The sequence below is a fragment of the Morone saxatilis genome, unplaced genomic scaffold (genome assembly GCF_004916995.1).
Source record: "Morone saxatilis isolate NCDOM2014 unplaced genomic scaffold, NCSU_SB_2.0 Contig5, whole genome shotgun sequence".
NCBI classification, from domain to species: domain Eukaryota; kingdom Metazoa; phylum Chordata; class Actinopteri; family Moronidae; genus Morone; species Morone saxatilis.
In genome coordinates, this window is record NW_023340095.1 from 24,440,838 (window position 1) to 24,452,315 (window position 11,478).

At 41.0% G+C, this 11,478-nt stretch overlaps 2 protein-coding genes across 2 annotated transcripts in view; one reads left to right on the forward strand and one right to left on the reverse strand.

Moving 5' to 3' along the window:
* Positions 1-7,665, reverse strand: part of lcmt2 (leucine carboxyl methyltransferase 2) — a 10,896-nt gene extending 3,231 nt beyond the window's left edge. The window contains exons 1-11 of the mRNA XM_035676425.1: positions 7,472-7,665; positions 6,254-6,378; positions 5,105-5,186; positions 3,931-4,111; positions 3,695-3,851; positions 2,304-2,493; positions 1,999-2,106; positions 1,784-1,871; positions 866-1,093; positions 502-735; positions 298-395 (exon numbers count right to left, since the gene is read on the reverse strand). Of these exons, the coding sequence (XP_035532318.1) occupies positions 298-395; positions 502-735; positions 866-1,093; positions 1,784-1,871; positions 1,999-2,106; positions 2,304-2,493; positions 3,695-3,851; positions 3,931-4,111; positions 5,105-5,186; positions 6,254-6,378; positions 7,472-7,522 (1,542 nt within the window). The 5' untranslated portion in view covers positions 7,523-7,665. The remainder of the gene's footprint in view (positions 1-297; positions 396-501; positions 736-865; positions 1,094-1,783; positions 1,872-1,998; positions 2,107-2,303; positions 2,494-3,694; positions 3,852-3,930; positions 4,112-5,104; positions 5,187-6,253; positions 6,379-7,471) is intronic.
* A 305-nt stretch (positions 7,666-7,970) lies between these two features.
* Positions 7,971-11,478, forward strand: part of rab5b (RAB5B, member RAS oncogene family) — a 6,806-nt gene continuing 3,298 nt past the window's right edge. The window contains exons 1-5 of the mRNA XM_035676439.1: positions 7,971-8,116; positions 8,899-9,201; positions 9,326-9,477; positions 9,576-9,698; positions 10,266-10,359. Of these exons, the coding sequence (XP_035532332.1) occupies positions 9,036-9,201; positions 9,326-9,477; positions 9,576-9,698; positions 10,266-10,359 (535 nt within the window). The 5' untranslated portion in view covers positions 7,971-8,116; positions 8,899-9,035. The remainder of the gene's footprint in view (positions 8,117-8,898; positions 9,202-9,325; positions 9,478-9,575; positions 9,699-10,265; positions 10,360-11,478) is intronic.

Here is an 11,478-nt window from a genome sequence, read left to right on the forward strand (position 1 = left end):
TTCGATGGACTTTGCCATCACTGAGTGAATGTGTGTAAAGGAAGTCAGAAGACTAGAAAGGCGCTATACAAGTATAAGTATACAGGTCCATTACCATTACCATAGACGATACTGCAAAGAGACCTGCATAAAAAAAAGGCAGCTGAGTGTAACAACAACTCATGCCATTAAACCTGTTTGTACGAGTGGTTCTTGCATGAGGCCCAATGTCATCTAAAGATTATTTAAATGCTATCAGTGTGTGTGCAATTAAAAACATATTTATAAAGATTAGACATGGATAGGGACAAAACAAACCTCAGTCCAGTGCTGCTGGTCTACAGACAGGAAGTAGCTGCCACCCAGAACTGCCTCGGATTCATTCTTTCCTCCAAACACAAACACAAAGTCTTTGCCTACAGGAAAAATGAGAAGGCTTTATTATATAATAAATAAGAAAGGATGAAAATGAATGAATGAGAGACAGAAATAAATCACACAAGACTTCCTGTATTATCCCACCTTTGTGACTGACCACAGTAGCAGTGTGCCTCCATCTTGCCAGAGGTGGATCCCCTGTGCAGACCATCTGATCCACCCACAGTTTTGCCGTGTCTTGCTCCTCGTCGAGAGGACTACCAAGGTCAAGGGTTACTCTGAATAGGCCTCTGGTTGGGTTGAGTGGAGAGGAGCGACCACCGTAGACCATGATCCCTCCTCCAGGAAGAGTGGTAACAGTGTGGTAGAGTCGAACACCTTGAGGAAGGCAACAGCTGTTCACACTGGAAGCTAAACTGGTCTCACGTCACAAGTTTGATCATTTGACTAAAAGAATAATTAGTAATGGTAAAACCAATTAAAAATCTGAAGCAGAAAGCCTTCTCACCCAAATCTACTGCTGGTTCCACACTGACAGCTCTCCAGCCTTCCTGGCCCCTGAGGAGGATCCTGGTCACTGGCCCCCTGCCTCCTCTGCTAGACCCTCCTGTTAGCACGACCTGCCCTGGGCTTACCAAGGAGCTAGCCATCCCCAGCCCCTCCAAACAGACTGGTACGGTCTGCACACTCAGGGCTGTGGGGCTCCAAGACGGGCAGGTGGATGGCACTGGAGATACTGAGGCAAAAACAACAAACAAACAAACATCAGAAACACAAGTGTTACAACCTTAGCTGTGAAACATGTACAGACAAGAAAACAATGTGTCTTAAAGGTTATATATGTTAGACATTAATATAGCAGCAAACAACTATTTTTTATTATTATTATTTATTTACAGTGTCCTGAGCAGAGAATAGTGTCACACTCTCTTTACCTGTGCTGCTATTGGTTTAACAAAAGGTCAATTTCTGTAGGGATCCTTTCCATAATGCTGTCAGACACTTAAGTCAACAATCTGAGCCTGTCAGTGGCCATTTTGATGGCTGCATCTGTCCACAGGAATTAGCTAAGGAGGAGCGAGAGAAACCTGATTTTTTCACAGATGATCTGTCTCATGTACTACTGTCAGGATATAGTGAAAGTTTCAGTGAATATGACAAAAAGTTTTTATGTATGAAAGTTACCTACTGCAGCTTTAACATTTGCTTTGAGAGTGAAGACAGTTATATTTTATAAATGTTGGAAGGGATGGATTGAATTTTACTTAAAAAACTAAATTGTAAAATGTAAGATGACTGTACCGACGGACTTTCTACTTAATTAAAAAAAAGAAAAAGTAAAATGGCTCAAACAAATTGTAAAAGATCTGTTAGTTGTAAAGTCGGGACAGTGGTTTCTGTGAAATGGAAATACAGTGATAGCTACCTGGAGCATGCGGGAGTAAAGCCTGTGCCATCAAAGAGCCTTGAGATGCAGTAAGGATGAAGTAGTGGGAACATTTCTGGTGCCACTCCTAAAAGGTAGACAGATGTAATGAGTTGAGTTAATTTTGTTCAACGTTATTACTTGGAAGTATGATTTAATAAAGGGTATGACAGAGAGACAAAATAAGAAGATGCAAACACATTTCAGAGGCTAACCTCATATTCATCAAACGGCTCAAGGCTCTCCACTCGGGATCTCTCTTCTTCAGGGACCAGCCCGAGGTAGAAGACGTTCATATCCAGACACACACACTGCTCCCAGCCCTGAACACAATAACACAGTTCATTGAGACAACATATCTGATTAAACATTTGTGTCTACTTTACAAAAACAGAGCACTGATCAACATGGATATAAGAAATAAACACCTCTGTTCCATACATGACTTGATTAAAGGTGTGTCCATTAAGAGCAACAGTAACAAGATATAATAATACGTATACACTGTCTGCATACTGGCCTTGTCCAGGAACCTGTGTCTCTGAGCAGCAGTGTCTGGATACTGTCGGAGGGCGTGCAGAGTTGAATTTAGTTTCAGAAAATGATCTTGCATGATCCGGCCAAAGGGATCATGAGGATGTATCTGCTCGTACATGACAAAGAGAGACTGTGGCAGGAGCTTGGCTGTCCAACTAATGACAGTATCCGACCTGAAAGACACACAGCATGTCAACTGCAAACAAACATCCCTTCAGAGCTAAGAACATAATCATAGGGAAAATTATTAGGGCCAAGGTCGAGGGGAAAACTGCGAATATGAAGACTTTTTTGCATTTTGACAAAGTAGAAATATGGAGAATACTGAAGAATGAAGACGAAATGTTGAGAATAAAGAATAAAGTCAATTCTACTGATCCATCAAATGAAGTTAGGAGAGCGACTGACACCTCTTCCAACTTTGTTTCTGTTCATCTGAACAGACGCAATTTTCAACTGCACTCTTGACATTTCAACTTTATTTTATTTTTGACGTTTCAACTTTATCAGAGTTGCTACTCTTTTTAAGAAATTATTTTTCAGGAGTTTTTTCTTGACAATACAAGACAGCACTTGCTCACAATGGTGGCCAGCATTTGTGGGACATTCCACATTAGATCGCTTTTGTGGCGCGCTTGGCTGTTCTTACTACTGATTTTTCTACTGTGGCATAAAAAATATATAAAATATTAAATTAAAGAATGTATGTTATTTTACAGAAAATTAATCAGACTATTAAAAGAAGAGGTATAAGTGTCTGTTGCATGTACAATGAACAGTTATGAAGCACAACAACCAATGTAAATTTAAACAATAATAGTCTGTATGCTTGTAGATGTGACCATCTGCAGCATTTCCAAAATAAATAGATTTGATGTTAAAAGTTGGTGGTGAACAGCTCTAAACTGACATGGGAGCAGAAATGAAAAAGCAGCATTTTTCTGTTCCACTTTGCGTCTGGTAAACCCGCTCTGAACAGTTGAGTTTCAAACAACATATACACCCAGGTTTATGGAATCTGAGTGTGGAGCCAAAATACAATGAAAATGTACAGGACAAGAGAATATTTCCAGGACATTTGGTCATTTTAATCAATTTTCCAGGCGTTTCCATGACATGAATTGTGTCTAAATGACCAGGTTATCCAGATTTTCTAGCACACGTGGGATCCCTGTTTATTCTCATAATGCAAAATAAAAGCTCTTTCTCCNNNNGTCGTATTAACAAGATTATTTTTTCTAGATACTGTGTACTGTTTAATTATTGTACCAGACCTAAGATCCAAATACAGTACATGCTTTTAAAGTCCTAGCTTATATATTATGTAACCCATAATGGGTGATATGGTCCCATAAATAGATCACCTTGCCTCACCATTGTGTTTCCATGTAGGTAAGCACCACTTCAGAGAGAATCAGTGTAGGGGCAACCCAGTCCAACCCAGCTGCACTCAGAGCCTCTTCGACCTGGGACTCCTCTCTCACATCCACCCCTAGCAGACGGTACTGAGCACTGGACACATAAACAGGTCCTGAAGACACACATAAAGCATATACTCAATTAAATCTCTTTGAATCTCAAGTGTGTTGTGTGTGAGGGAAATGACAAACCTGTAGGAGAAGGTAAATGAGAGTCTAACATCCCCCTCAGTGTGATATTAGAGTTGATGAGGGCAGCCTTCCGCCGGGTGACGTCAGGAAAATCTACCTCGAACACGACAGCCCTGTCAAGTGCTTCACCAGTGCATAGGCGGAAATACAGAGAGTCGAACCCGGCGCCCAGTGACAAAATCTAATAAAGGGGAAACGATAATGACAGAATGAGAAATAAAAACAAATGTTGTGGTATAAACAAGGGTGCAACTCTTTTAGAATGACACATTTCAAGCACTTTTCAAAGACAAATTATTTTTTTGAATTACCATTCACGTAGATGTTCACATACAGTATACCACTCTAACCCAGTACAGCACTTACAAAAACTTGAATGGTTTACCTTAATAAGGGTGGAGAAAATCCTTTTATTCCATCAGGATAGCTTGCCAGATTTAGGTCTCATTAAATATGCACTAAATAGCATATCAGTACAAACCATTTTTCAATGTTTTTTTTTTAAGTTATGGTTGGTAATGGTAAGAGGCTTTTGTCAATATATTGTTTTAAATGTTTTTTTTGTTGGAAAACATATCATATGTGCTTTTCCGCAGAAAATGCCTTTGCCTTTGATTACTTTATGGTGTTTGATGTCATCACATAAAGAATTTTAATTGTGCCTGTTTTAGTATCATCAGTTTACGCTTTCTTTTATATTAATATTTTAGTGCTTTTATCTTGTTCTTAATTGTGTGTGTTCATGGGTGTTATGGGGGGGACCCGTGGGTTTCTGCTTGTCAGTTTTGTTCTCTATATGTTTTAATCTGGAAACCTGTGCTTAAGATTAAAATGTGCTTTACAAATAAAATGATTATTACTATAAATTAAAAAGAAAACAGATATTCTGATATATATATATATATATATATATAGATATTTTTTTAGCTGTAGCGATTACAAACCCAGATATTTGGGGTTTTTGGTGTAAGTGAAATGTCATTTTGAGAAACTGGGCAGCACATAGTATGTATCACAATGGTATTGTGGGTGAATTTTGAGATGATGGACGACTCCAGGAGACAAGCACTTTCAAGTACTTTCCAGACCTGTGACACCCTGTATAACATACGCAACCCTTCATAAGGAAAACTTTCTAAACAAAATAGTGTTAGACAATACACTGTGAACTCGCCTGTCTCTTGGGGCAGTTTTCAGTAATGTGAAGGAACCTCCTCACACAGTGGTCCACAGCTCTCCAACGCACATAGTAGCCCCTAAAACGTGGAAATACAACACAATATTATTGTCATTATTATATACTATGTTTTGTATGTTTGTGTATACAGACATAATATTGAGTTATAGACATATCTAACTAGTTTCTAAAAGGTTATAGAACACATGATTAATCATGAAAAATTAACCCATAATGAAATTAATAATTACAGTAGTTCCAGCCCCAATCCAAGGTCTACCCTCAGTGCCCTATTCAGGAATTGCCAGGAATTCTGATTTCATTGCCAGTTTGTCATTATTATTATGTACAATGTAACCCAATGTATTTTTCTATTTCATTAAAGCTGCAGTAGGTAACTTCTATTAAAAAAAACTTTTTGTCATATTCACTGAAACTTTCACTATATCCTGACAGTAGTACATGAGACAGATAATCTGTGAAAAAAATCAGGTTCCTCTGGCTTCCTCCTAGTGCTCTTAATGGCATTTACAAGAATCCACTGGGTCTCAATGAAAGCAACCAATAAGAGCTGAGAAAGACTGTGATTGTTGATTGTTGAGCCTCATTCTCCGGTCGTCAAATACAGACACTTGGAATGAGACTGAACAATCAACTGTCTTCTATCCACCAACCCAAAGTGATCATTCTCAGCTCTGATTGGTTGTTTTTGTTCAGGCCCGCTGAAACCTTACAAATGCCATGAGGAGCACTAGGAGGGGCCAGAGGATCCTGATTTTTTCACAGATCATCTGTCAGGATATAATGAAAGTTTCAGTGAATATGACAGAAAGTTATTTTTATAAAAGTTACCTACTGCAGCTTTAATCAATAACAATTCCATCTAAAACAACATGTTACTGGCCAAAATAAGCATATTAGATTGTAATGTGCATGGAATATTGGAATTACACATGTATTTTCTTTGATTTGGTAATGGCATTATATAGCGAGCACTAAAATTGGCATTCAGCAGTGAAATATTACACCACCATTTTCAAACAACTCCTGTGTGTATGTAGTTTGTGTGTTCAATAAAGTGACTGCGAAACTGATGACTGAGTCTCATGCGCAACTGAGTGTGACGAGAGGAAGATCCCTGCTGACCTGTTGATGAGTGGAGCTCTCCTGGCCACTTTGCACACAAAGTGTTGGAGGAAGACATCCTGGAAGTACCCCTGTGCTGCAGCAGACACCTTGCTCACCACACTGCTGTCATTGGTTCCCTGCACCTGGGTCCAGCAATTCAAAAACAGAGCCAGTGTAAGTGTAAATGCCTGAGCCTGTCCTCAAATGATAGTGTATAAATAATGTAAGTACTTTTGGCAAAATGTATTTATCAAACTATCAAAAGCAGAAGCAATCAGTGCAGAAAATGACCCCTGTGTTATACTGCTATACATTAATCATTGGATAACTGATGGGACGTGTGATTACTGTGTAAGCATCGTTGTAGTGTTGTGGTAGGCTAAGATCAAGCATCAAGCTAGGTCTTCAAGCATTTTATACACTGTTGGGTATTTTAATCTACAACAATGCTTCATGTTTTATAAGGTCCTGTTCTGTTTTGTATGCAGAGGTGGCATTTATGGGACGCACCACATAATATGGCTTCTGATGACTGGTTACCCTAAACTCACATACATACACTGATCAGCCATAACATTGTGAGCACTGACAGGTGAAGTGAATAACACTAATATATATATATGTATATCTGGTTATCATGGCTCCTGTCAGTGGGTGGGATATATCAGGCAGCAAGAGAACATTTTGTCCTCAAAGTTGATGTGTTAGAAGCAGGAGAAATGGGCAGTGTGAGGATTTGAGTGTTGTTCTGTTCTTCTTAAACTCAACAAAAATATTTTTTTCTAAACTTGCAAAAAACGGAAATGAATCTAAAGGAAAAAACCTTTAGATATTTCTATTTAATGCTTCACTGTGCCACAATAATGTGTTGATGAATGTGTGTGTGGTTCTAAGGTAAACTATAATAAATATAACATTAGTTTGATATTACGATTAAAGATAGACAGATATTTCTGCCACCCCTTGAAGTCTCCATGCCACCCACCGGACCCCCCCATGGAAATGTCTCCAGATCCGCCCCTGCTTGTGAAGTGTGTAAATTGTGTTATTCTGTAAAGTCATTTAGGCTGTGGAATGAAAGTAGCAGAGTAAAAAGCAATCTCTCTGATTTGTAGTAGAATGAATGAGAGCATTAAAGTAACGCACATCAAGTACAGTACTCAGTAACACCACTGATGTTACACACTTTACATGTGAGGCTTTGCTCGTTCTAGTGAAACAATACGTGAGACTGACCGCGGTGTCCCTCCCCTGCTTCTTCTTCTTCTTTGTGTTTGTGAGTGGCATAATGTCAGCAGGCTGTCACATCCCCTCACAGGTAAACGCTAATACACATTCTATAGTGTATTAAAATAGTGTTGATGAGAAGGTGTTTGGTCCATTGATCAAAATAATTCAAACATCCGTCACACGTTAAAGACTTCCGTGTAGCTTCCTGTCTGAGTGCGTTCTGGCGCCCCCCTGCGGCCTGGAGCCCACAACGATCTCCCGGTCAATTAAACGTCGTTCAAAAGGCCCGTTACATTATTTATACAGGAATGTTTTTTTGGTAAAAGAATGTTCAAGTTCGGCGGCAATATGCTTGGTTTTGACCAGTATTCATTATTTTTCATTCATACTTGTCATTGTAAATACAAATATTTTTTTCCTCGGCTGTAAAACAACGATGTAACGTTTTGTCGACAGTAAATGGAGAGTGTAGAAATGTGAACAGTCACTGAAGCGACCGTTGGGGAATGCGGTTACACGATTGACAATGCGACACTCAGTGCGCCTGCGCCGATTTACAGGAAGTGTTAACATTTTCTTTAACCAGCTGATAGCCAAATTGTCAACAGTTAAGCCTGCGATACGTGCGCCGCTGAAACGACAGTACACACGGTAAATATTTTTATACTTCTGCCTCAGTAGTCGTATGTTATTCAGGTGGACATGCAGTGTTGGTGTGTTTAATTGGGCGTCGAAAGATAAAGGTTTAGCACAGTTTCGTCTCGTCCGACCTGAGTGGTCGGAGCGGTGTCCCGTTAGCACATAACGCAGGAGAAGGGCTGCTGGTATGATAGCGTTTACTGTGGTGGCAGCAACCTGAAGGCTGAGTGCAGGAATGCCAACTGACCTCTGTCCAGACACTACACCATATGCCGCGGAGGTTTGAGTAATGTGCTGCAGTGATGGGTGTTGAGCATTGTTGTGTATGCGGTGGGAGACAGCAGTTTGAGGCGCAGCATCCCTGTTAAAGCTCCAGTTTCACTGCAGGACAGTGGGACACAAACATGGCTCGGATTCACTGAGCACAGGGTAGGCATGCAGGGCCGGGGAATGTAAAGCAATGCAGTTGCTATCTCCTTGGTTTCATGCCAAGGAAATCTCCACCCTTCCGTATAAAACCCTACTCTTTATTGAGGAGTGTATGGATGTACTGGAAGAGGCAGTCGGTGCCTTCATAAGCAAAGAAAAGTGTGAGAGGTAAGGTAAGATGTGAGCACAGTAGACCTTCAGGGCTGATAATACTGGCTATTCCTTGAATTGATGTGAGATGGCCACCTCTCCTTACCTGAACCCTGATCTGTAGACACTATGGATGCACTGGAAGAGAAAGTTAAGTGTATGTTCGGTAGGCCATGATGTAATCTTGCACCAAAATCTTTCACCTCTTCATTCAGACAAAACAAGGTGTGAAGAGAGGTCAAGAAGACACCACCGCCGAGGCTCGACCACACTCCGTTTGGAACGCAGTGCAAGAGTGCTCCACCCCAGGGAGGAGGCCCCAGCCCCCCTGCCGTCTCCTACGCGGGCCGCCATGAGCTCCAGAGGGAGTGGAGGCCGCTCCAACGGCACACTTCCACAGACCAAGATCTGCCAGTTCAAGCTGGTGCTGCTGGGCGACATGGCCGTGGGCAAGTCCAGCCTGGTGCTGCGTTTCGTCAAGGGACAGTTTGATGAGTTCCAGGAGACAACCATAGGAGGTGAAAAGCAAGAGATGTGTGATGTGAATGTAGGGGGGAGAGGGCATGAAGGTTGCATTTTTCAGGAGGTTAAAATGCTTTTAAGAACGCCTGGTAACCTGTCCTTTCCCCTCTTTATGTCCAGCTGCTTTCCTGGCTCAGTCGGTGTGTTTAGATGATACCACAGTGAAGTTTGAGATCTGGGACACTGCAGGACAAGAGCGGTACCACAGCCTGGCTCCCATGTACTATCGTGGCGCTCAGGCTGCTATCGTTGTCTTTGACATCACCAAGCCGGTATAGTATGAGCAGATTAATCAACTAGTTGCTTGTTTATGTAGGTCTGGGCAATATTGATTTGCGGTTTATCTGACCTTGGTGCTGTGTTTGTACAGGAGACCTTTGAGAGAGCCAAGGCCTGGGTGAAGGAGCTGCAGAGGCAGGCCAGTCCTAACATTGTTATTGCCCTGGCCGGGAACAAGGCTGACCTGGCAGAGAGGAGACTAGTAGAATATGAGGTAACATACTCGTGTGTGTGGGCTGTAGCCTAATGATGAAATGATGACAGGTTACATATGTGTTATGAATTAATGCATATAATTGGCACAGTTGGTTTTATAAGTAGCCACAGTATGTGAAAGGTGGGTCATTTAATGAAACTGCACTTGAACTTTGTAGTTCTTTTAACTGAGATTGTAGTGGAGCAGGTGGAGGCGACTAAACAAACGACTTGTGTGCTCTTACAAAAAGATTAGAAAATAGAGCACAGGGATCCGTCAAACCAATCAACAAATGTCCATATCTCACATATTAAACACATTTTTACTGATTTGGTTGCATTCAAATTTTGGTGCAAGAGTCCTAATGAGTCAGCAGCTACCTGACAGTGTATAATAGTCATTTTGTTCAATCTTGACTACAAACCATAAATGGTTGTTGCAGAGGCTGCTCAGAGGTCTGTGCTCGACTGTCTGTCTGCTATTTGTAGATAAGAAACATTTGAGTTCTTTTCGGGTTTAGGTTTTTTTTTGTGTTCTGCAGTTTTTCTGCTGATGTTAATATTTGTATTTGTTTGTATGCAAAAGGAAGCCCAGACATACGCTGAAGATACTGGCCTGCTCTTTATGGAGACCTCGGCCAAGACAGCCATGAACGTCAATGAGCTCTTCCTGGCCATTGGTGAGTGTGCTTTCATTTAGTTTCCTAAGGGTCATTAGGCCTAAGAGATTATATGTCTGTTGGTTAGTAGCATACGTCAAAAACCTGCTCACAGATTTAAATGAAATTTGCTGGGAAGTCAAGCCATTGGCCCATGAACAATTATATTTTTGATGCTGATCCAGTTTAAAGAATTGTGAGACATTGTGCTTATTTTAAAATACATTTTCAGGATTTTGTCCTGAAAGAAAAAAAATCTTGTATTAAAAAGTTTTATTAAAGGGAAAATGTGCCACATTCTGGATATCCAATCAGTATTGTTGGTAAATGTAGTCAACTGAAGCAATAAATTCCTCAGTGCGTTTATTGACCGAGAAATAGCTGCAAAACCTGTCAGCCCCAGTACTGTATTTACAGACATGTGCAGCCTGATTCAGCTCGAAATGTCAAGGTAACAATATTGCTGTGTGAAAAAGAAATGGTGAAACTGCAGGAATCATGTGCTCTGCAACGTTGTGCCCTTACTTAAGCCCCTTACACACTGGACAAAAAGACCCACTAGCACCCACTAACCTCTGGCTTTTGTCTTCAGTGGGAAATGGTACAATCTGCATTCAGTTCCAGGACAAATGACTGCAGCTAGTCACCGGTATTTATCAGCTTCAGCTCCAGTCGGCAGGGATTGAAACCTGACACCCATAGACACTCATTTTAACCTTCTCAGGCACGATGCTATGACATGCGTTCAAGTTCTACATTATTTATTGTTTTTTATGGTCTTTGGGAACAATGTGCAACAGCAATTTTATTCTTCATATTGTGCAAGATGCAACACTGCAACAACAAGAGAGCGAGGTGGGAGAGCTCCTCCTGATTGGAGGGGGAAATAATGAGACAGGTCACTGACAGCGCTGTGGAGATACAGTAGGTCTGGCCATGAGACTACTGGCCCTGTGAGAGAGACAGGGCCATATACAGAGTGAAAGAGGCATGGCTCGCAGCCAAAGGCAAATAACAAATGCTGCTTTCTGCTGTTTACTAACCCTGTTTTCCGGTGTGTTGAATGTGACACTTAAAGAATAAAAACAGAAAGGCAAAGTTGTCTACTTGCAAAGGGAAATGAGTCAATCACCTATTTTT